The sequence below is a fragment of the Anomaloglossus baeobatrachus genome, chromosome 4 (genome assembly GCF_048569485.1).
Source record: "Anomaloglossus baeobatrachus isolate aAnoBae1 chromosome 4, aAnoBae1.hap1, whole genome shotgun sequence".
NCBI classification, from domain to species: domain Eukaryota; kingdom Metazoa; phylum Chordata; class Amphibia; order Anura; family Aromobatidae; genus Anomaloglossus; species Anomaloglossus baeobatrachus.
The window spans coordinates 566,938,304-566,963,624 of NC_134356.1; the positions used below are offsets into that span (position 1 = coordinate 566,938,304).

The window sequence follows — 25,321 nt, forward strand, 5'->3', positions numbered from 1 at the left end:
AGTGTCCCTGCGACTGAGGTCTGACTGCGAGCAGATCTCAGCTGCGGGGGACTGTCCGGCACTGAGGAGGGGAGGGAGGGATTTATCTCTCTCACCTCCATAGCCGGCTATTGCCATTCTTGCACTGCACTCGCGGTACACTGATGTACCGCGAGTGCAGTGCGAAATTTCTCTCGCCCCATACACTTGAATGGATGCGAGAGAAAGAGTCTCGCATGCTGCGATTGTTTTCTCGGTCCGATTAGGGCTGAGAAAATAATCGCTCATGACACACAGGCTAATATTGGTCCGAGTGAAATGCGATGTTTTATCGTACTCCACTCGCATTGTTTTTCTCGCCGTGTGGCTTAAGCCTAAAGGTATGTATAGAATCAGCCTGATAGTGCCAGTATAGCATTGGCTTTAGCTTATATACGAAAATCCTGATGATTGGTTCCCTTTATGTTTTTTATCTGTATAGCTACAGTATTTTAATTGCTAAAACACTGATTTCTTTATCGTTCCTATGGGAGACCCAGACCATGGGTGTTTTAGCTTCTGCCTCCGGAGGACACACAAAGTACTACACTTAAAAGTGTAGCTCCTCCCTCTGAGCTTATACACCCCCTGGAGAACCAGATCTAGCCAGTTTATCGCTTTGTGTTCAGGAGGCATACATCCACACATGCATTCTCATCTGATTTTTGATTTTTGGAAAGAGTTTGAAGAAAAGCGGGTCCAAGTCTGGACTCCCGGCATGTCCCTTCTCACCCCACTGTGTCGGCAGTGTTGTTAAGGTTGATTCCAAGGCTGGAGCCTTACATGCCGCGCTCCTTCACCATCCCTCCTGGGCTCTGGCTTGAAGTGGGAGCCAGCACGGTCTCCATGCTTGGCAGGAGACCGGTCTCCATCCGCAGCCCTTCAGGACCCTGCTGGACCGGAGCACTCATCCCCAGGGACTTGGAACCCTGCGTCTCAGCAAGCTAAGTACCTGAGACGTTTATATATTGGGGGTCCCTGTACTTTATTGTTGTGGGAGAATGTGCTGACTGTGTTTTATGACATTTCCGGCAGGTTCTCTGGCTGTCGCCTGAGAACCGCGCCGATGGTGCCTGCGCGCCGGCCGCGCCGCTCAAATTTAGGCCCCGGCTTCGCCGGAGGCCTAGTCTTGGTTTCACTGCCCTCGCATGTCATTCATGCAGAGAGACAGGCTCGTCTCCGCCCCGGCGGCCGTTCTGCACAGGGGAGGGACACTCCCCACTGCAGTGTGTGTCCCCTCCCCTGTAGGTCTCTATGGCCCTCCAGATCCCGCTCTTCAAGCAAGTCCCGCCCCCTCTCTTCGCTCCGGCGGCCATTTTCTCAGCGTTCTCTCTGCAAGCGCTGGTCTGCAGCACCTCTGCTGAGTTGCTGTGCTTGGGGGTCCGGGCTTCGGGATCTGGAGGGCACACAACACCGCTCCAGCGGTCTGGTAAGCCACAACCGGTCTCCGGTTGTGGACCTCTGATTATACTCTCTGGGGTTCATTCTCTGGCAGAGCCCCCACTCCAGCAGCATGTCTCACACGAGGAGCAAGGCTCCAAAGCTGTATTCAGTATGCACTGCATGTAAGATCCTGCTGCCTGAACCGAGCATATTCCCACATTGTGATGCCTGCTCTAACCTGGCGGTGCCTCAGCCTGGAGTCTCACCCCCAGTGGTCTCTCAGGCTGCCCCTGCTCCTGTGGCTGAACCCCCCGCTTGGGTAGAATCCTTTTCTAGGTCTATCTCCCAGTCTTTTGCTGACTCCATGGGACTTCTGTCCAGGACTTTGCTGAACATGCATCAGCCCCTTTCACAGGGTGCCTCTGCTGCTAGGGGTCTCTCAGGACCGGAGCTCACAGAGGATTCATCATCTGGTCCCAGACCCCGTCCTTCTAAGAAGAGACGCAGGGTTCCCTCTCCTTCCTCGTCCCGCGGCTCTGATTCAGGAGCTGACTCGCAGGATGAGGAGGATGCCTTTACGGGGGGCTCGGAGGTTAACTCCATGTACCCCATTGATCTGTTCGAAAGTGACTCAGATGTTAGTGATTTGATTGCGTCCATTAATTCTGTACTGGATCTCAATCCGCCAGTATCAGAGGAGCAACCCTCTATGGCAGAAAAGCACCAGTTTACCTCGCCTAAGAGAGTAAAGAGTGTTCTTTAACCACTCCAGTTTTCAGGCCGCTGTGACCAAGCCCAGGGCCTGTCCTGACAAACGCTTCCCAAAGCGTGGTTCTGATGACCACTTTCCCTTTCCACCTGAGGTGGTCAAGGAGTGGGCTCATTCTCCAAAGGTAGACCCCCCGGTGTCTAGACTCTCAGCCCGGACCGTTGTATCGGTGGCTGATGGCACCTCTCTTAAGGATTCCACTGACCGCCAGATTGACCTTCTGGCCAAATCCATATATGAAGCGGCGGGGGCTTCGTTCTCCCCGACTTTTGCAGCAGTGTGGGCTCTCAAAGCCATCTCTGCTTCTCTAGAGGAGATGCATTCCCTCGCCAGGGAATCTATGCCCGAAATGGTTACCTTAACTTCCCAAGCTTCAGCTTTTTCATCCTATGCCATGTCTGCCATGCTGGAAGCTTCTCACCGCACTGCGGTGGCTTCGGCTAATTCCCTCGCTATCCGCAGGATCTTATGGCTTCGAGAGTGGAAGGCAGATGCTTCTTCAAAGAAGCACCTTGCTGGACTCCCTTTTGCTGGGTCCCGGCTGTTCGGTGAACAGCTTGATGAAATTATTAAGGAAGCTACTGGCGGGAAGAGTACTTCCATGCCACAAACCAAAACCAGGAAACCTGTCCAGGGTAGGAATCAGTCGAGGTTTCGCTCCTTTCATTCCTCCAACTGGTCGTCCTCTAAGCCCTCGGCCTCGTCCACTAACTCAGCCAAGGACCAGAAATCCAACTGGCGCCCAAAAGCGCGTCCACAAAAGACCGCAGGAGGTGCTGCCACTAAGGCAGCCTCCTCGTGACTATCTGTCCGCGCCAGCAACGTCCTTAGTCGGTGGCAGGCTCTCCCACTTTGGCGACGCGTGGTTTCAAGACGTCTCCGATCAGTGGGTAAGGGATATCATCTCCCACGGCTACAGGATAGAATTCTCTTCCAGCCCGCCAAACAGATTTTTTCTCTCTACTCCCCCCTGCTCCAAGGCCGCCGCCTTCTCACAGGCCGTGGCATCCTTGCAGGCCAACGGAGTAATTGTACCGGTTCCCGCCCGGGAACGGTTCAGAGGTTTCTATTCAAATCTCTTCCTAGTCCCCAAAAAGGACGGTTCCTTCCGGCCCATCCTGGATCTCAAGCTTCTCAACAAGCATGTTCAGGTGCGGCATTTTCGCATGGAGTCTCTGCGATCAGTCATTGCCTCAATGACCCAAGGGGATTTCCTGGCATCCATCGACATCAGAGATGCCTATCTGCATGTGCCAATTGCGGTTTCACACCAGCGTTGGCTACGTTTTGCAATCGGAGAGGAACACTTCCAATTCGTGGCTCTTCCCTTCGGGTTGGCCACAGCTCCTCGGGTATTCACCAAGGTCATGGCAGCAGTGATTGCGGTCCTGCACCTACAGGGGTTGGCAGTGATCCCTTACCTGGACGACCTTCTGGTAAAGGCTTCATCCAGCGTGGACTGTCAGCGGAGTGTCTCGCTCACTCTCGCCACTCTAGCCCAATTCGGGTGGCTTGTCAATCTTCCCAAGTCCACTCTGACTCCGACCCAGAGTCTCACGTACCTAGGGATGCAGTTCGAGACTTTGCCGGCACTTGTGAAGTTGCCCTTAGTCAAACAGCAGTCCCTTCAACTGGCGGTGCGCTCTCTGCTGAGGCCCCGCCGTTATTCCCTCAGGCGCCTGATGCAGGTGCTGGGTCAAATGGTGGCGTCAATGGAGGCTGTTCTCTTTGCCCACTTCCATCTGCTGGACATTCTCCGCTGTTGGGACAAGCGGCCTTCCTCCTTGCACAGGTTAGTGGCTCTGTCGCCACAGACAGGAGCTCTCTTCAGTGGTGGCTTCGGCCCCTCTCTCTGTCCCAGGGGCGCTCCTTTCTGGCCCCGTCCTGGGTGATCCTCACCACGGATGCCAGTCTATCCGGCTGGGGAGCGGTATGTCTCCACCACCGAGCGCAGGGCACTTGGACTCCGTCCGAGTCAGCCCTTTCGATCAATGTGCTGGAAACCAGAGCCGTGCTTCTGGCTCTCCTAGCTTTTCACCATCTGCTGGCGGGCAGGCACATCCGAGTCCAGTCGGACAACGTGACAGCTTTTGCCTACATCAATCACCAAGGCAGGACACGCAGCCGCCTGGCAATGTTGGAGGTACAACGCATCCTTCAATGGGCGGAGGACTCAAAGTCCACCATATCCGCAGTCTACATCCCAGGCGTGGAAAACTGGGAGGCAGATTATCTCAGCCGTCAAACCGTGGACGGTGGCGAGTGGTCCCTGCACCCGGCAGTTTTTTCAGTTAATCTGCCGCAAATGGGGCACTCCGGACGTGGACCTAATGGCGTCCCGTCACAACAACAAGGTTCCCGTTTACGTGGCTCGCTCCCACGATCCTCAGGCATTCGCCGCGGACGCTCTGGTCCAAGACTGGTCCCAGTTTCGTCTGTCCTACGTGTTTCCCCCTCTAGCTCTCTTGCCCAGAGTCCTGCGCAAGATCAGATTGGAGGGCCGTCGAGTCATTCTCATTGCTCCGGATTGGCCCAGGCGAGCTTGGTACCCAGACCTGCTCCTTCTGTCCGTAGAGGTGCCGTGGCATCTTCCGGACCGTCCAGACCTTCTCTCACAAGGTCCGTTTTTCCGCCTGAATTCTGCGGCTCTCAAATTGACGGCGTGGCTCTTGAGTCCTGGATCTTGACGGCTTCTGGTATCCTTCCTGAAGTCATCTCCACTATGACTCGGGCCCGTAAGTCTTCTTCCGCCAAGATCTATCACAGGACTTGGAAAATTTTCCTGTCCTGGTGTCGCTCTTCCGGCCATCCTCCTTGGCCATTTTCCTTGCTGACCCTTCTGTCCTTTCTACAGTCCGGTCTGCAGCAGGGACTGTCCCTCAACTCTCTCAAGGGACAAATCTCAGCTCTGTCAGTGCTGTTCCAGCGGCGTCTCGCCCGGCTGGCTCAGGTCCGCACCTTCATGCAGGGCGCGTCTCACATCATTCCGCCTTACCGGCGGCCCTTGGATCCCTGGGACCTCAATTTGGTTCTCACGGTTTTGCAGAAACCCCCCTTTGAGCCTGTTAGGGAGGTTTTTTTGTTTCGTCTTTCACAGAAAGTGGTCTTTCTAGTGGCCATAACTTCCCTCAGGAGAGTCTCCGATTTGGTTGCGCTCTCTTCGGAGTCACCTTTTTTGGTTTTTCATCAAGACAAGGTGGTTCTCCGTCCGACTCCGGACTTTCTTCCTAAGGTGGTCTCTCCTTTCCACCTTAACCAGGACATTACCCTACCTTCCTTTTGTCCGGCTCCTATTCATCGCTTTGAAAAAGCGCTGCATACTCTGGATCTGGTGCGTGCTCTCCGGATCTATCTGTCTCGCACCGCTGCTCTTAGGCGGTGCACCTCTTTTTGTGCTAACCACAGGTCGGCGCAAGGGCCTCTCTGCTTCTAAGCCGACCTTAGCCCGTTGGATTAGGTCGACCATTTCGGACGCCTACCAGTGTTCTCAGGTGCCTCCCCCGCCGGGGATCAAGGCACACTCGACCAGAGCTGTCGGTGCCTCTTGGGCTTTCAGGCACCAGGGTACGGCTCAACAAGTCTGTCAGGCTGCCACTTGGACTAGCCTGCATACCTTTTCAAAGCACTACCAAGTGCATGCTCATGCTTCGGCAGATGCGAGCTTGGGCAGACGCATCCTTCAGGCGGCTGTCGCCCATTTGTGAAGTTAGGCTCTGCCTACTTCTCAGTTTTTCTGTTTATTCCCACCCATGGACTGCTTTGAGACATCCCATGGTCTGGGTCTCCCATAGGAACGATAAAGAAAAAGAGAATTTTGTTTACTTACCGTAAATTCTTTTTCTTATAGTTCCGTATTGGGAGACCCAGCTCCCTCCCTGTTGCCTGTTGGCAATTTCTTGTTCCGCGTGTTTTCACCGGCTGTTGTCGTGGACACAGTTGTTCCGGTTTTTGCTCTGTTTTTACTTGTGGGTGGCTATTCTCCTTCAGCTTTTGCACTAAACTGGCTAGATCTGGTTCTCCAGGGGGTGTATAAGCTCAGGGGGAGGAGCTACACTTTTAAGTGTAGTACTTTGTGTGTCCTCCGGAGGCAGAAGCTAAACACCCATGGTCTGGGTCTCCCAATACGGAACTATAAGAAAAAGAATTTACGGTAAGTAAACAAAATTCTCTTTTTTGTTGAAACTGCAACAAGTTATCCAGTAAGTGATACATTGCTGGAACCAGGGTCTCGGCCTCTACATTATCCTGCTTTCGTGTCATTTAGCTCTGATGAAGAGGCTCACAGTAATTAAAAAATAAATTATTGCTTCATCAATGGGTGGGAAATGTCAGTTTCTCTGATGAGGTGAGTCAGAAGAGCTATACTACATTTCTAATTGGATGTATTGTCTAATATTATTATTATTATTACACCTATTACATACTGTATTAGGATAGGATCTCGGAGATGGGAATAACCCTTTAACTCAATTTAATAGGTGCATAAATATTGGTGAATTATAAGCAATGTGTCATAACTGGAGGGGCATGTTCATCACATCTGTGAGTATAATAGGAGGGGGCAGACGATGACCTCTCCCCTTCTCTTTCCAAAGTCACTATGGCCACAAGCCAATGTCAATGATGGTCGGAAATGACCTTAGGTTATAAAAATCTATTGATTTGATGCCTCTTAGAGAATACTGTTTTGTTTTTTTGCAGAGACCCAGGAAAGTATTTAGTATTGTTTATTGATACTAATCATGATCCTGAAAAGGTTGGATGATTGGAATATTTTAATTTATGCTGATTTTAACCCATCATTACTGGGAATTCAATCGTATCTAAAGTCAAAAGGGGTGAGGAGATAATGGGGAAAATATAAGAAAATCAGTCCCTTGTGAATTAAGGACGCAGCGGCGGACGCCATGTTTATAATACACCTGAGTAGTTTAAGACTGCATTCACACGTTGAGTTTTTGGTGAGTTTTTTTACCTCAGTCTTTGTAAGACAAAACTAGGAGTTGGTGAATAATACAGAAGTGGTGATTTATTTCCATTATACTTTTCCTCTGATTGTCCCACTCCTGGTTTTGGCTACAAATACTGAGGTAAAAAACTCACCAAATATCATTGTGTGCGCAGGGCCTAATATGTATTGGCTTTATAGACAAGGGTCAGCCCATTTGTCTATATACAGTTAGGTCCAGAAATATTTGGACAGTGACACAAGTTTTGTTATTTTAGCTGTTTACAAAAACATGTTCAGAAATACAATTATATATATAATATGGGCTGAAAGTGCACACTCCCAGCTGCAATATGAGAGTTTTCACATCCAAATCGGAGAAAGGGTTTAGGAATCATAGCTCTGTAATGCATAGCCTCCTCTTTTTCAAGGGACCAAAAGTAATTGGACAAGGGACTCTAAGGGCTGCAATTAACTCTGAAGGCGTCTCCCTCGTTAACCTGTAATCAATGAAGTAGTTAAAAGGTCTGGGGTTGATTACAGGTGTGTGGTTTTGCATTTGGAAGCTGTTGCTGTGACCAGACAACATGCGGTCTAAGGAACTCTCAATTGAGGTGAAGCAGAACATCCTGAGGCTGAAAAAAAAGAAAAAATCCATCAGAGAGATAACAGACATGCTTGGAGTAGCAAAATCAACAGTCGGGTACATTCTGAGAAAAAAGGAATTGACTGGTGATCTTGGGAACTCAAAAAGGCCTGGGCGTCCACGGATGACAACAGTGGTGGATGATCGCCGCATACTTTCTTTGGTGAAGAAGAACCCGTTCACAACATCAACTGAAGTCCAGAACACCCTCAGTGAAGTAGGTGTATCTGTCTCTAAGTCAACAGTAAAGAGAAGACTCCATGAAAGTAAATACAAAGGGTTCACATCTAGATGCAAACCATTCATCAATTCCAAAAATAGACAGGCCAGAGTTAAATTTGCTGAAAAACACCTCATGAAGCCAGCTCAGTTCTGGAAAAGTATTCTATGGACAGATGAGACAAAGATCAACCTGTACCAGAATGATGGGAAGAAAAAAGTTTGGAGAAGAAAGGGAACGGCACATGATCCAAGGCACACCACATCCTCTGTAAAACATGGTGGAGGCAACGTGATGGCATGGGCATGCATGGCTTTCAATGGCACTGGGTCACTTGTGTTTATTGATGACATAACAGCAGACAAGAGTAGCCGGATGAATTCTGAAGTGTACCGGGATATACTTTCAGCCCAGATTCAGCCAAATGCCGCAAAGTTGATCGGACGGCGCTTCATAGTACAGATGGACAATGACCCCAAGCATACAGCCAAAGCTACCCAGGAGTTCGAGTGCAAAAAAGTGGAACATTCTGCAATGGCCAAGTCAATCACCAGATCTTAACCCAATTGAGCATGCATTTCACTTGCTCAAATCCAGACTTAAGACGGAAAGACCCACAAACAAGCAAGACCTGAAGGCTGCGGCTGTAAAGGCCTGGCAAAGCATTAAGAAGGAGGAAACCCAGCGTTTGGTGATGTCCATGGGTTCTAGACTTAAGGCAGTGATTGCCTCCAAAGGATTCGCAACAAAATATTGAAAATAAAAATATTTTGTTTGGGTTTGGTTTATTTGTCCAATTACTTTTGACCTCCTAAAATGTGGAGTGTTTGTAAAGAAATGTGTACAATTCCTACAATTTCTATCAGATATTTTTGATCAAACCTTCAAATTAAACGTTACAATCTGCACTTGAATTCTGTTGTAGAGGTTTCATTTCAAATCCAATGTGGTGGCATGCAGAGCCCAACTCGCCAAAATTGTGTCACTGTCCAAATATTTCTGGACCTAACTGTAACTGATATTCTACTTTAAAGGGAACCTGTCAGGTCCTGTATACACCCAGAACCGCGAGCAGTTCTGGGTGTATATTGCTAATCCCTTCCTAGCAGTCCCAGCCTATAGTAGCATAGATGAAGAGATCTTTAGAAAAAGTGTTTCTAAAAATCCTTTATGATATGCTAATGAGAACAGGGACTAGTCGCAAGGGCGTTACTTGCTCTGGCTAGTCGGCCCCTTAGCATCTAAGCACACCCCTGTGGGCATGCTAATGAATGCGCAGTGTCAGAGGATGATCGCACTCGCCTCTCTGCTGCCACCGCGCCCGGCTCCTGGATTTTGGCTCAGTGCACATCATCTTGGACTTTCGGTCATGTGCACTATGAAGCCAGGTGTACGTGTCCTGGCTTCAAACTAGTGTAGTGCACATGACCAAAAGTCCGGGATCATGCGCACTGAACCAAAATCCAGCGTCGAATGTGATGGCAGCAGAGAGGTGAGCGCGACCAACATCTGACACTGCGCATTCGTTAGCATGTTATCATGTCCACAGGGGAGTACTAACATGCTAAGGGGACCAACTAGCCAAGGAAGCTAACGCCTTTGGTACTAGTCCCTGGCCTCATTAGCATATCATATGGGATCTTTAGAAATACTTTTTCCAAAGATCTCTTTATCTATGCTAGTGTATACAGGGACAGTTAATCAGGGATTATATGCACCCAGAACTGCTCTTGGTCCTGACTGCATATTGCACCTGACAGGTTCACGTTAATGTAACTTCTCATTTTATTCTTCGTTGTAATCTTGCAGTATGTGATTAATCCCGGCTATTCTGTCTCTGCTTTCAGACTCGTTCTATGACACGTTTCACACAATGTCTGACATGATGTATTTCTGCCAGACCCTGGCTGTTTTGGAGATTATAAATCCCTTAATAGGATTGGTGAAAACAGGAATTGTGCCGGCATTGATCCAGGTATTATGAGCGCGACTGTGCAGTGATACACGGCCAGCACTGCTACTTGTATATCCTACATGGCTGTAACTGGTGAATTTGTCATTCGTCATAGAGAGACCTAGCATCCTGCGCATACAGGAGAGACTCTAGTATATACTGCTTGAAAGTAGTTATAAAGGAGTCGTCCACTACATTGATAATAATGTCCTTTCCTTAGGGTAAGCCATTTATAATCAGATTGGGGGGTCTCACACCCAGCAGCCCATTGATTGGACTTTACCCTCTTCAGCTGTGGCTGGATTTAAACCTTGCTAACAGCCACTAAACAAAAAAATAAAGCTCGGCTCCTATACCATTGAATGTGTCGGACCCCCACCAATATATCGGTGACCTATCCTCGGGAACGACCCATATAACCTTGAGTATCATACAGATTTTATATGGCACATGCACATGTGTTGTCTCCGCACATGAGCTGTAGGTGTATAGACAATTAAGACCTTCTTCCACCACAGATAGATGTGGAAATTTTACTTGTGAGGTCTGTGACCCTATGACAACACTAATTCACCAAATGAAAGTTCATTTGGTAATTCTCAGAGATCTGTTACTGGATATTAAACAGTTCAAAGACTCTGAGCACATTTTCAGGTCTCCTACAATCGGTTTCAGCACTTTTGAAGGCAAGAATGTATCAGACTAAGAAATCCCAATCAATTCATTGGCATCTGTGCAAAACATGATCCTACAAATTTATCCTGGCTGTTAAAAAGGCATTGAAAGTAATGTAATGTGAGCTTAAAGGGGCAGCCCCAAAATCAGAGGATAGGATGCTGATTGCTAGAACCAAGTCCGCCCATCTCGTGTCCTCCTGCTGGAGCGGTCCATCATGCGCACTGCAGCTCATCAGTCCAGCAGATTTTGAATAGCGGTGAAATGTATTTGCTATCTTCTGTAGGTAATACATTTTTTTCTCGGGGGGGAAAAGCCAATTAAGATTTTAAGTGATTCGTGATGATTTCTATAGAACATCAGATTCTCGTTAACTGAGCAGTGCCAAAGGGGTGCAAATATTAGTCATGGGCCAAGCTCCTAGATTGCACCTAATCATGTGTATTTCGGAAAAATGCTTGTACTGGTTTTCTACTGGATTTCAACATTGATCAAAATTCTCTGATGAACATGTATGAACCTCTTGGATAAAAAGCCTTTCTACATTCACCAAAACCCGGCCTGATGTCTTAGTTACACTAGCAATATGTGAGATTTGAAAAATCACTGCTGTAAGGCTATGTGCCCACGTGTGTGCGCTCTGCACCGCAGCATAAAGTCACTGCATGTCCTCTTTAGAGCGCAGCTGAAAAGCTGAAAAGCTCCGTTCTGAAACTTTGGTGTCTGCAGAATTCGTGCGCTCTGGATGCTGCCTCTCCCTATAGACAGAATGGAGACAGCATGCAAAGCGCACAAAAGAAGTGACATGTTACTTTTTAGAACGCAGTGATTTGGCAGCATGTAAATCGCTGCGTTCTAAAACGTAACGTGGGCATGGATTATGCATAATCTTCATAGATTGTGCAGAGGACGCATGCAGTTACGCTGCGGTGCAATACGCAGCGTAACTGCATGCAATACGCACACGTGGGCACACAGCCTAACATAGCGAGAGGCCAAGAATGGAAGAATCATTTAACTTGTCCCCCAAATTGCTATCCTGGCAGAAAAAATGAGTCTATGAATGAGTGCGGACATTTTTGGTGGGGTTAAAGTGGAAGTGTCACGCTAGGTACGGGGAAGTACCAAGCGAGCAGCGAAAGGTAAGGGAATGGGACCCTATGTCTAGAGAAGGGAAAGATGGTGACCCGTGACCAAACCTACAGCTGGTCCCTGGGGTCCCTCCCCACCCTAGATAGGTTCCGCACCTATGCACCGAGCAAGATACCTGACCCTAGGTATCCCTAGTGCTGGACCCTAAATAGGGAACGGGTGGGATGAGCTCTTAATCAACCTCACTAAACGCTAAAGGAAGATTTAAGTAGGACACACGGGGGTCACAGCATAATAATAATAATAATAATTTTATTCATTTATATAGCGCTATTAATTCCACAGCGCTTTACATACATTGTCAATACTGTCCCTGTCCCCATTGGGGCTCACAATCTAGAGTCCCTATCTGTATGTCTTGGGAGTGTGGGAGGAAACCGGAGTACCCGGAGGAAACCCACGCAAACACGGGGAGAACATACAAACTCCTTGCAGATAGTGTCCTTGGTGGGATTTGAACCCAGGACTCCAGCGCTGCAAGACTGCAGTGCTAACCACTGAGTCACCGTGCCGCCCATGAATTATTTATCCAGAGATGAGACAGACAGGAGTTCAGCAAGCTTCAGCAACAATACTACAGATGAGAGCAAGCCACTTGCTTGCAACCAGAGCTAGAATGAACTGGATAATATCACCAGCACCAGTCTAGGGAAGATGAAAGTATTTAAGCACCAAGAGAATACTGATGATCAGCAGCTGGGTAGAAGTCGAGGTCCAGCTGGGTCCAAAAGGGGGAGAAATGAAAATCCAGCAGGAAAGCTACCTATTACAGTGAATACTGACAGCAGGAACAATAAAGAGTCGGAGAGCATTTTGCGCAGCCAAACGCTGTGACCTTGTATTGCCAAAAACCACATGACTGTGTATCATTCGTGACACACTAGTGACAGGAAACTACCCTGGCCATCTGTTTGCTCCCCAGCACCATTTTTTTTTTTTTTTTGATACTGAGCTATACTGTGGAGGATCCACTACGAGGTGGGACGATCTGCCAACAGTAATCTTACTTGTCTACCTCTAAATTTTGTTCGGTCTGTTGCTTTTGAACAACACATTTGTCAAGCATCTTTTCTCTGTTTTCTTTTTTAGGTGTTCGGAAGGAACTTCATACTTTTTATTATTCTTGGGCAGTTGGATGAAATGCAGAGCAATGGAGTGGCCTTCTTTGTGTTTTATCTGTGGAGCATTATCGAGATTTTCAGGTAGGTCTATTCGACTCGTCAATTAAAGGGATTTACCCAAAATTGGAATTTATTCCCTTGTTACTGGTTATAACAAGTGATTATAACTTGCATGTGAGCTGAAGTTGATGACCTTCCATTGCCCGCAGGTATCCGTTCTACATGCTGGCTTGCATAGACATGCATTGGAAGCTGCTTACATGGATCAGGTACACCATCTGGATTCCAATCTACCCATTGGGTGCTTTGTCAGAAGGTACGTAATATGGTCAATGGTGGGTGATAGAGATATCAAGTCAGATACGCCCAGGTATAGAGTGCTTGTTCGATATTAATACCTGCTCTGTAAAAGACATATAGTTATACCTCCCCTTGATATTCCTCATTAGCAACCAGTGTCCTTATACAAGGCGATTCAAATTGTAGGTTATGTTTGAACTTACTAGGCTTCAATAAATTGTTTGAATTATATATTTATTTCTTTTTTTTACATTTCATCGCCTTTTTCTAAGTAATACAGTACTGTATCAGCACCATATAGTAATTTTGACCAACATCTTGTAGTAATGTTCCTATCCTGGTCCTCATCTTTTAGTAATGTGCCCATCCTTGTCCCTGTCCTGTACTAATGTCACCATTTTGTAGTAATCTTTCCATCCTTGTCCCCATCCTGTAATAACGTACCCATCCTGTAGTAATGTGTCACATCCTTGTCCCCATCTTGTAGTAATGTGCCCATTCTTGTACCCATCCTGTACTAATGTGTCCATCCTTGTCCCCTTCTTGTAGTAATGTCCCCATCCTGGTCCTCATCCTGTAGTAATATGCCCATCCTTGTCCTGTACTAATGTCACCATTTTGTAGTAATCTTTCCATCCTTGTCCCCATCCTGTAATAATATACCCATCCTGTAGTAATGTGTCACATCCTTGTCCCCATCTTGTAGTAATGTCCCCATCCTGGTCCTAATCCTGTAGTAATGTCCTCATCCTGTAGTAATGTGCCCCATCCTGGTCCTCATCTTGTAGTAATGTGCCCCATCCTGGTCCTCATCTTGTAGTAATGTGCACATCCTGGTCCTCCCTGTAGTAATGTGCCCATTCTGGTCCCCATCCTTTATCCCTATCCTGTGGTAATATGTCCATCCTTGTGCCCATCCTGTGGTATTGTGCCCTTGCAGGTCCTTTTCTTGTAGTAATGTCCCCTTCACTGATCTTCTTGTAGCAATGTCCCATTCTGGTCCTCTGTTGTGCAATTATTCACACACACACACACACACACACACACACACCCTGACCTGTGCAGCCTCAACTGGCAACACACACACACACCAAAACTTTCTTCTCAATTGTCCTCTGTTCCCTCAGCGTCCTCTTTGCTTCCTGCAGCCCGCAGGCACGTGGACCTGGTAACTATCAGAGCCACTGTTAGCGCTTCATTTGAAATTCAGACTAACATTTTGCCGGCGCTGCGCGTGCAGAGTCAAGTTCTCTGTAGCAGTCGCTTGCCAATCAGAGGCAAGCAACTAAGGTCATACGCATCAGTTTCTTGCCTCTGATTGGCCGGCGGAAGAATGGAGTTGTGCAGAGAAAGCTTGACTCCGAAGCACTGGCAAAATGTACATCTGAAATAAAGGTCTGACGGCTGCGACCCCTGCACCACCCACGATCGTTACCGGGTCCACGGACCTGTGGGCTGCAAGAAGCAGCCTGCTTTATGCCTATTGTGCGCATTGTCCAAAACAATTTTCTTGCTTTCTTGCTTAAAGTGAGTTTATCATCACAAGATATCCTATTTCAGAACTAACTTGTTAGGTCCTTCCTGCACCATGATGTACTATTACGTCTGCCAGGTGCATGGCGCGGTCTCAGGAGCCGAGCCCGCAGCATTGTCAGCAAATGTCAACTGTAAAATGCACCCAATGACAACATCCTGCTAATGCTGTGGGCAGTTTTGGGTCCAATTCCAAACATGTAATCCCCGTTTTCGTAGGCAATTGACAGAGTAGGAGCTCTCTTCCCCTTTTCCGCTGACACAACCACTGGGTGCCAATGATTGCTATGTCCACTGCTATCTTCTGAAGCCTTTTACTTTCTACCAGCACAACCTAATGGGCTAGGTACAAGAGATCTTGGCATACCAAAAATTAATTTTGATGAAAGGGAACCTGTCACCAGATTTGGTGTCTATCAGCTGCGGCCACCACCAATGAGCTCTTATACACAGCATTCCAGAATACTGTATATATGAGGCCAGGCTGCTCTGTATAACGTAAAAAACACTCTTATAATGCTCATCTGGGGGGCGGTCCGGTCCGATGAGTGTCGCTGATCTCCGGTCCAGCACCTCCTCTCTGCGGTGATCGCCGTCCTCCTTTTTCTGAGGCCCATGTACACCCACAACATCATCCCATAGAATTCAATAAACAACGCCAGTCCATTTTAGTCTGTGGTCCATATGTCTGCAATATCTGCTATATCTCCTATATATTGTTAAAGGCAGCTTGCATAATAATGCAGAGTATATAGATTTAAAAAAAAAAATTAGATTTAAAAAAAAAATGTTTCAGTGTCTGGTTTTAATTAGAAAAAAATTGGGTGATTCATTCCCTGTAAAGAAGACATTAACCTTAAGTAGTATCAAGTAGTTCCATTAGCAGAGGATCTGGAGCTTGATCCCCTCTGGAGAAAGCATGAAAGTAGTTAGACATTAGTCCCAGGAAATCCTGCCATACATCATGCAGCCTGGTGCTGGTGCACATTGTGGATTTGAAGGAAGGGGGTGCTGGGCTGGGTCAGTAGAGATCACTGCGGATATCCTTTTAATAGCTGATGTATGTGTGGATGTGATGCTAATGTGTGGTCCATCTCCCACAGCCGTTTGTGTCCTCCTGTCAATGCCTATCTTTACGGAGACTGGGAAATTCGGCCTCCATCTCCCATCTCCTCTGAATGTAAACATCAGCTTCTCCGTCTTCCTTTGCATCTACCTGGTGATCTTACTGTTAGGTAAGTTTTTTTTTTTTTCTCTTTCTAAATGTATTTTTAGCTTTACCAATTGAGGTTTAGGCCGGTTTCACATTTGCGTCGTTTTGACGGAAACAGAATCCAGCACAGATGCAGTACAGTTCACTTATTTACAGTAGAAGCGCGACACCATGCAGTGTGCGTCATACACAGCCACATGTGGCCACATGGAGTTGCGCTTCCACTGCTAATAAGTGAACTGTACTGCATCTGTGCTGGATTCCGTTTCCGTCAAAACGACGCAAATGTGAAATCGGCCTAAAAGTATTTTGGGCACTTGGGACAAAACGCTTTATTTTTTGTTTTTTGTAGTATGCGTTTAACGGCTGTATCTTTTTTTTTTTTTTTTTTTTTTTTTTTTTTTTCTTTTTCCTTGTTTGTTTGTTGACATGTTTTTTTTCTTTTTCTGACCAGTGTAGGTTTTTGTTCCATTTTTATATACACATTTTACTTGTTTTCTGCTTTTTAATTGGTGGAAGAAGGAGTTTTAGAGTTTTATATGTATTACGAATTTTTTTTTTTTTTTTTTTAAATCATTATAGGGCCATCTTTCATCTATCCATCCATCCATCCTTCATTCATCCATCCATCAATCCTTCATCCATCCATCCATCCATCCATCCTTTATCTTTCAATCATCCATCCATCCATCCTTCATCCATTCATCCATCCATCCTTTATCCATCCTTTATCCATCCTTCATCCATCCATCCATCCATCCATCCATCCTTCATCCATTCATCCTTCATCCATTCTTCATCCATCCATCCATCCATCCATTCTTCATCCATTCTTCATCCATCCATCCATCCTTCATCCATCCTTCCTTCATCCATCCTTCATCCATCCATGCTTCATCCATTCATCCTTCATCCATTCATCCTTCATCCATTCATCCTTCATCCATCCATCCTTCATCCATCCATCCTTCATCCATCCCATCCTTCATCCATCCATCCTTCATCCATCCATCCTTCATCCTTTATCCATCCATCCTTTATCCATCCATCCTTTATCCATCCATCCTTTATCCATCCATCCTTTATCCATCCATCCTTTATCCATCCATCCTTTATCCATCCATCCTTTATCCATCCATCCTTTATCCATCCATCCTTTATCCATCCATCCTTTATCCATCCATCCTTTATCCATCCATCCTTTATCCATCCATCCTTTATCCATCCATCCTTTATCCATCCATCCTTTATCCATCCATCCTTTATCCATCCATCCTTTATCCATCCATCCTTCATCCATCCATCCATCCTTCATCCATCCATCCTTCATCCATCCATCCTTCATCCATCCATCCTTCATCCATCCATCCTTCATCCATCCATCCATCCTTCATTCATCCATCCATCCTTCATTCATCCATCCTTCATCCATCCATCCTTCATCCATCCATCCTTCATCCATCCATCCTTCATCCATCCATCCATCCATCCTTCATCCATCCATCCTTCATCCATCCATCCTTCATCCATCCATCCTTCATCCATCCATCCATCCTTCATTCATCCATCCATCCTTCATTCATCCATCCTTCATCCATCCATCCATCCTTCATTCATCCATCCTTCATCCATCCATCCTTCATCCATCCATCCTTCATCCATCCATCCTTCATCCATCCATCCATCCTTCATCCATCCATCCTTCATCCATCCATCCTTCATCCATCCATCCTTCATCCATCCATCCTTCATCCATCCATCCATCCTTCATCCATCCATCCTTCATTCATCCATCCATCCTTCATCCATCCATCCTTCATTCATCCATCCTTCATCCATCCATCCTTCATCCATCCATCCTTCATCCATCCATCCTTCATCCATCCATCCTTCATCCATCCATCCTTCATCCATCCATCCTTCATCCATCCATCCATCCATCCTTCATCCATCCATCCTTCATCCATCCATCCTTCATCCATCCATCCTTCATCCATCCATCCATCCATCCATCCTTCATCCATCCATCCTTCATCCATCCATCCTTCATCCATCCATCCTTCATGCATCCATCCTTCATCCTTCAACCATCCATCCTTCATCCATCCATCCTTCATCCATCCATCCTTCATCCATCCTTCATCCATCCTTCATCCATCCATCCTTCATCCATCCTTCATCCATCCTTCATCCATCCTTCATCCATCCTTCATCCATCCTTCATCCATCCTTCATCCATCCATCCTTCATCCATCCATCCTTCATCCATCCATCCTTTATCCATCCATCCTTTATCCATCCATCCTTTATCTATCCATCCATCCTTTATCTATCCATGCATCCTTCATCCATGCATCCTTCATCCATGCATCCTTCATCCATGCATCCTTCATCCATGCATCCTTCATCCATGCATCCTTCATCCATGCATCCTTTATCCATCCATGCATCCTTTATCCATGCATCCTTTATCCATCCATCCTTTATCCATCCATCCTTTATCCATCCATCCTTTATCCATCCATCCTTTATCCATCCATCCTTTATCCATCCATCCTTTATCCATCCATCCTTTATCCATCCATCCTTTATCCATCCATCCTTTATCCATCCATCCTTTATCCATCCATCCTTTATCCATCCATCCTTTATCCATCCATCCTTTATCCATCCATCCTTTATCCATCCATCCTTTATCCATCCATCCTTTATCCATCCATCCTTTATCCATCCATCCTTTATCCATCCATCCTTTATCCATCCATCCTTTATCCATCCATCCTTTATCCATCCATCCTTTATCCATCCATCCTTTATCCATCCATCCATCCTTTATCCATCCATCCATCCTTTATCCATCCATCCATCCTTTATCCATCCATCCATCCTTTATCCATCCATCCATCCTTTATCCATCCATCCTTTATCCATCCATCCATCCTTCATCCATCCATCCATCCTTCATCCATCCATCCATCCTTCATCCATCCATCCATCCTTCATCCATCCATCCTTCATCCATCCATCCTTCATCCATCCATCCATCCTTCATTCATCCATCCTTCATCCATCCATCCTTCATCCATCCATCCTTCATCCATCCATCCTTCATCCATCCATCCATCCTTCATCCATCCATCCATCCTTCATTCATCCATCCTTCATCCATCCATCCTTCATCCATCCATCCTTCATCCATCCATCCTTCATCCATCCATCCATCCTTCATCCATCCATCCATCCTTCATCCATCCATCCTTCATCCATCCATCCTTCATTCATGCATCCATCCTTCATCCATCCATCCATCCATCCTTCAACCATCCATCCTTCATCCATCCATCCTTCATCCATCCATCCTTCATCCATCCTTCATCCATCCATCCTTCATCCATCCATCCTTCATCCATCCATCCTTCATCCATCCATCCTTCATGCATCCATCCTTCATCCATCCATCCATCCATCCTTCAACCATCCATCCTTCATCCATCCATCCTTCATCCATCCATCCTTCATCCATCCTTCATCCATCCATCCTTCATCCATCCTTCATCCATCCATGCATCCTTTATCCATGCATCCTTTATCCATCCATCCTTTATCCATCCATCCTTTATCCATCCATCCTTTATCCATCCATCCTTTATCCATCCATCCTTTATCCATCCATCCTTTATCCATCCATCCTTTATCCATCCATCCTTTATCCATCCATCCTTTATCCATCCATCCTTTATCCATCCATCCTTTATCCATCCATCCTTTATCCATCCATCCTTTATCCATCCATCCTTTATCCATCCATCCTTTATCCATCCATCCTTTATCCATCCATCCTTTATCCATCCATCCTTTATCCATCCATCCTTTATCCATCCATCCTTTATCCATCCATCCTTTATCCATCCATCCTTTATCCATCCATCCATCCTTTATCCATCCATCCATCCTTTATCCATCCATCCATCCTTTATCCATCCATCCATCCTTTATCCATCCATCCATCCTTTATCCATCCATCCATCCTTTATCCATCCATCCATCCTTTATCCATCCATCCATCCTTCATCCATCCATCCATCCTTCATCCATCCATCCATCCTTCATCCATCCATCCATCCTTCATCCATCCATCCATCCTTCATCCATCCATCCATCCTTCATCCATCCATCCTTCATCCATCCATCCTTCATCCATCCATCCTTCATCCATCCATCCTTCATCCATCCATCCTTCATCCATCCATCCTTCATCCATCCATCCTTCATCCATCCATCCTTCATCCATCCATCCTTCATCCATCCATCCTTCATCCATCCATCCATCCTTCATCTATCCATCCTTCATCCATCCATCCTTCATTCATCCATCCATCCTTCATCCATCCTTCATCCATCCATCCTTCATCCATCCATCCTTCATCCATCCATCCATCCTTCATTCATCCATCCTTCATCCATCCATCCTTCATCCATCCATCCTTCATCCATCCATCCTTCATCCATCCATCCATCCTTCATCCATCCATCCATCCTTCATCCATCCATCCATCCTTCATTCATCCATCCTTCATCCATCCATCCTTCATCCATCCATCCTTCATCCATCCATCCTTCATCCATCCATCCTTCATCCATCCATCCATCCATCCTTCATCCATCCATCCTTCATCCATCCATCCTTCATCCATCCATCCTTCATGCATCCATCCTTCATCCATCCATCCATCCATCCTTCAACCATCCATCCTTCATCCATCCATCCTTCATCCATCCATCCTTCATCCATCCTTCATCCATCCATCCTTCATCCATCCATCCTTCATCCATCCATCCTTCATCCATCCATCCTTCATCCATCCATCCTTCATGCATCCATCCTTCATCCATCCATCCATCCATCCTTCATCCATCCATCCTTCATCCATCCATCCTTCATCCATCCTTCATCCATCCATCCATCCTTCATCCATCCTTCATCCATCCATCCTTTATCCATCCATCCTTTATCTATCCATGCATCCTTCATCCATGCATCCTTCATCCATCCATCCTTTATCCATCCATCCTTTATCCATCCATCCTTTATCCATCCATCCTTTATCCATCCATCCTTTATCCATCCATCCTTTATCCATCCATCCTTTATCCATCCATCCTTTATCCATCCATCCTTTATCCATCCATCCTTTATCCATCCATCCATCCATCCTTCATCCATTTTTCATCTATCCATCCTTCATCTATCCATTCATTCATCCATCCATCCATCCATCAATTCCTTCATCCATCCCTCCATCCATCCATTTTATTATGCAAACTGGGGCTATTTAGTAGTATAACAGTAACTGTCACTGTGGATTCATGCTCACCTGACCTGATCACTAGACCGCCATCACAATGCTCATTGAGTGCAGTTTCTGACCACATGGGATGTGCAGTGCAATGGTTTTCCTTGTTCATATTTTAATGTTCCCATTGTGAATTCAGTCTGAAATCAGCAAAACCACAAAGAAGGCATATTGGAAGAAGGTGTGAAGAAACACGTGTGAAACAAGCCAAAATGTGTGTTAAACCTTAGGTTTCTCAATGTACCCCCCTTTTACTCTGATGACAGCTGTACATCTCCTTGAAATTCCGTTAAACAGTTTCATCATGTAGTCACTTAGAATAGATTTCCAGCCGTCTTGAAGAAGTTACCAGAGGTGCTGAGCTCTTCTTGTATGCTTGCCTTCACTCTCTGATCCAACTCCTCCCATCTTCATGGGGTTGATGGCCAGTGATTTTTAAGGCCATGTCTTCTGATGTGGCACTCCATCCATCATCTTTTTTGGTTATGTAGCCTGGAGCTGAGTTGTGTGACATTGTCCTGTTGCAACGCAAAGGATATTACCACTAAGTGCAAACTAGGTGAGATGGCATGTTCTTACAAAATGCTGTGGTAGCCATGCTGGGCACGTGTGCTTTGAATTTGGAATAAATCACCACCAGTAGAGAAACCCCACAATTAACACCTCTAGCTCCATGCTTTTAGGTGGGCACCATGCACAGAGAAATCATCTATTCAACTTTTCATCATCTCACAAAGACATGGCTGTTGGTGCAAAAACTCACGTTATTATTCATCAGACCACAATACAGATTTTCACTGATCTAATTTCCAGTCCTTGTGTTGCTTGGCTCAAACAAGTCTCTTCTTATTTGTGATCCTCAGCAGTGGATTCTTTGTAGCAATTTGATTATAACTCTGCTTCTGGACAGGTGACTTTGAGATGTGTCTGCTACTTGATATCAGTGTATCATTTAAATGGAAAACTTTCTGAGGTACTGTCAATTTGCTGCTTCTGAGGCTAGTAACTTTGATGAACTTCCCCTCTGCAGCAGAAGTAATTCTAGGTCTTCCTTTTCCGGGGCCACAACCCATGAATGCCAGTTTCATCAAAACAATTGATGGTTTTTATGATTGCACTTGAAGATTCCTTCAAAGTTCTATCAGGTTTTTTTTTTAGTTTAACCGACTATAACATCTTAAAGTAATGATGGACTGTCATATATTTTTTTTTTTAGTTGAGTGGTTCCTTCCTTCTGCTTAACTAGTTGTGGAGTAGGCCTCAAGCCTGTGTAGCAGTGTACCAATCCTGCCTCTTCAAAACATATCTGATGGACGTAAACCCTTTCTGAAGGTCAATTATTCCACAAGTAAACTCTTGGCATTCCTGTTCATTGCATGTTTTAGAACATGACAAGGAGGAGTAAAGAGGTCATCACATTAAAAGATTGTACTTTGATCAATATAAGATTTAATACATATTCTGATTTGTTTCACACTTTTCTTTACTCCATGTGTCCCCTCGTGGTTTTGCTGCCTTCAGTCTGAATCTAGAATGTGCAAGGAAAGGCATTGCATGAACATGTGTTCAAACTTTTGACATGTACTGTAAATAGTACCATGGCGCAGGTTTTAAAAAGCTGGACCGTTCACCTACAGTAGGTTTACCCAGATGTTACATGTAAAGGGCGGCCTCCCACATTCAAGTTTCGTGGTCTGTGTACAAACTATAATTCTGAACCAGTCACGGGTCTCCAAACCTAAACTTAAAGGGAATCTGTACATAAGTTTTTGCTATGTAATCTGAGAACAGCAGGAGGTAAGGGTTAAAACATTTAATTCAGCAATGTGGGTTCCTCCCAATTTTTGTAACCAGTAAAGGTAAATCAGACAGCTGTGAGCTCCTATTATCAGACTGGGAAGGCCCATGGTTATTGGCCCCTTCTTAGCCTAAAAATACCAGCCCGCAGCTGCACCAGATTAGATGCGCCAATTCTGGCGTTTCGTCTCGGCTCTTCCTGATTGCCCTAGTGTGTTGGCAATTGGGGTAATGGTAGTTGAGTTTCTCTGCTTAAAACGCAATTATTTTTTCTTCATTGCAGTCATAATGTACCGGTATATAGATTTTCAGCAGTAGTAATTGTGCTGATGAAGATTTATGTATGCAAAGTGTATGCAAAAAATGAGAATATGTTGTTTGACTTGAATACTTGAGGTCTTGTAGTAATATTGTGAGGGTAAGCCTGGGTTATAGGCCGTTTGTCCAGATGTAATAAGATGATCTGTGGATGTAAATAATCAAAGTATAAATGTTGTTGCTTAATTATCTGTGTGTCTATATGGCAATCGCATAGACGCCATAATATGATTCTAAGATGTGTATTCTGCAAAGTGTTAACAAAAGATAATGAAGCTAAAAGGAACAATGAATAAGGACGTATTCATATCACACTGAGAGAATTTGTAATCAGTTGGTTCACACTGTGGGGGATGTAGGGAGCGGAATGTGGGATGTAAGTAGCGGAATGTGGGATGTTCACTCCTTGTTCTTGCTCCAAGGTCGAAGTCGAATATTGTATTGTATTGTATGATCTCAATATTTTTTTAATACACGAGTCAGAAGTGAACTTCTACTAAAACATTGAACATGCTTCATTGTCTGATTTCATTTATATCTGCGCAGATCGATTTGAACTCAGTCTCTGTGACCCTGAAAAACCCATTTGCGGTTCTCCCTAAATTCCCAACCTTGATAATATTAATGTTCTTTTTCTTGTTCATTTTTATAGAGAGAAAATGAAAGTAAAAAATAACTAAGTGAATCTTTTGTTCTATTACAGGACTTGTCATTAACATGCGGCACTTAATGAAACAAAGACGCAGACGTTTGGGGAGTCGGAATAAAAAGATGCATTGATGTCGACGGTTTTTTTTTTGTTTTTTCAAGATGATGGAATACGAAATTATGTAATGTTTGTCTGTTGTGGGGGTTTTTGGGTTGTTTTGTTTTTTTTTTCACCCTTCATCTCCATCATTTTTTATTTTTATTTTCCTTGCTGGGAACAAATGATTGAGTGAATCTCTTAGGGCCTGATCACACGGTATTTTGCAGTGTGTTCATGTTTCCGACCGGTGCTTCCATCTGAACCCCCGAAAACCGGGATTCAGACGTGCTCATGATGGAGCCATTGAATTAAACAAGGCAAATGAAGGCCAATGTGAACTTTGGGGTGTGTTTTGTAGTTATTTTTTTCTTCCAGTAGTGTCTGTCTTTTCAGATAGGCCCTTTTATTCTGTACCATCATTTTCACAGTACTAGTAATTGGGACCAATCGTCACTAACACCTCTTTGGGTAATGAGATATATAGTATCACCAACTATTGGTATGGGGTAATAAATATTCCATAAGACACATAAAGGTCCTTATGAACATTTCACTACCACAAAGCATGGCACAAACGGCTACCTAAATAAGCATCAGCAGGTTCTGAATCTGTATTTAAAAGATGTAATAAATGACCTATTTTGTAGTACTAAAGTATTTCTGGCAATATGTAAAAGCTGCCGTCCAAGTAACTGTTTATTATCTGCATCCAGAGGCATGTGGTGCTGTGCCACCAGAGTTCTTGCTGGGTTATGGATACATGGAATATGTATGTATAATAAAGGAACTGAGATTTTTACTGTACCAGATTTCATTTTATTGCAATGATTCCCATTGAAAGAGAATAGGAATAATGGGTGTATAGCCACACACTAGAACGTCCAATTGATATATGCTCTCCCTATGACAACTCATGTGTATACACTGCTCCCAATGTATGAATACGTTTCAACTTAAAGGGATCCTGCCATCAGATTTGTGCTGATTGAACCACAGGCAGCATAAGTCACAGGCTGGCACTATTAATGCAGATGTGTATGCCTTGCTTGGAAACGCCTCGATATTTCAGAGAAAGGTTACTAGGAGTAGTCATCCAAAACATATAGACCTTGGCAAGCCTTTCAAAGGTAGGTCTCCGTTGGCTTCTTCCTGCCCAAATGTTTCTCACTAAC

At 45.3% G+C, this 25,321-nt stretch overlaps 1 protein-coding gene across 1 annotated transcript in view; it reads left to right on the forward strand.

The window, feature by feature from the left end:
- The window catches only part of HACD3 (3-hydroxyacyl-CoA dehydratase 3), a 58,242-nt gene extending 33,289 nt beyond the window's left edge, over nucleotides 1–24,953 (forward strand). Inside the window, exons 7-11 of the mRNA XM_075346036.1 lie at nucleotides 9,832–9,959; nucleotides 12,855–12,967; nucleotides 13,096–13,202; nucleotides 15,823–15,954; nucleotides 24,105–24,953. Of these exons, the coding sequence (XP_075202151.1) occupies nucleotides 9,832–9,959; nucleotides 12,855–12,967; nucleotides 13,096–13,202; nucleotides 15,823–15,954; nucleotides 24,105–24,181 (557 nt within the window). The 3' untranslated portion in view covers nucleotides 24,182–24,953. The remainder of the gene's footprint in view (nucleotides 1–9,831; nucleotides 9,960–12,854; nucleotides 12,968–13,095; nucleotides 13,203–15,822; nucleotides 15,955–24,104) is intronic.
- The last annotated feature ends 368 nt before the right edge of the window (nucleotides 24,954–25,321 follow it).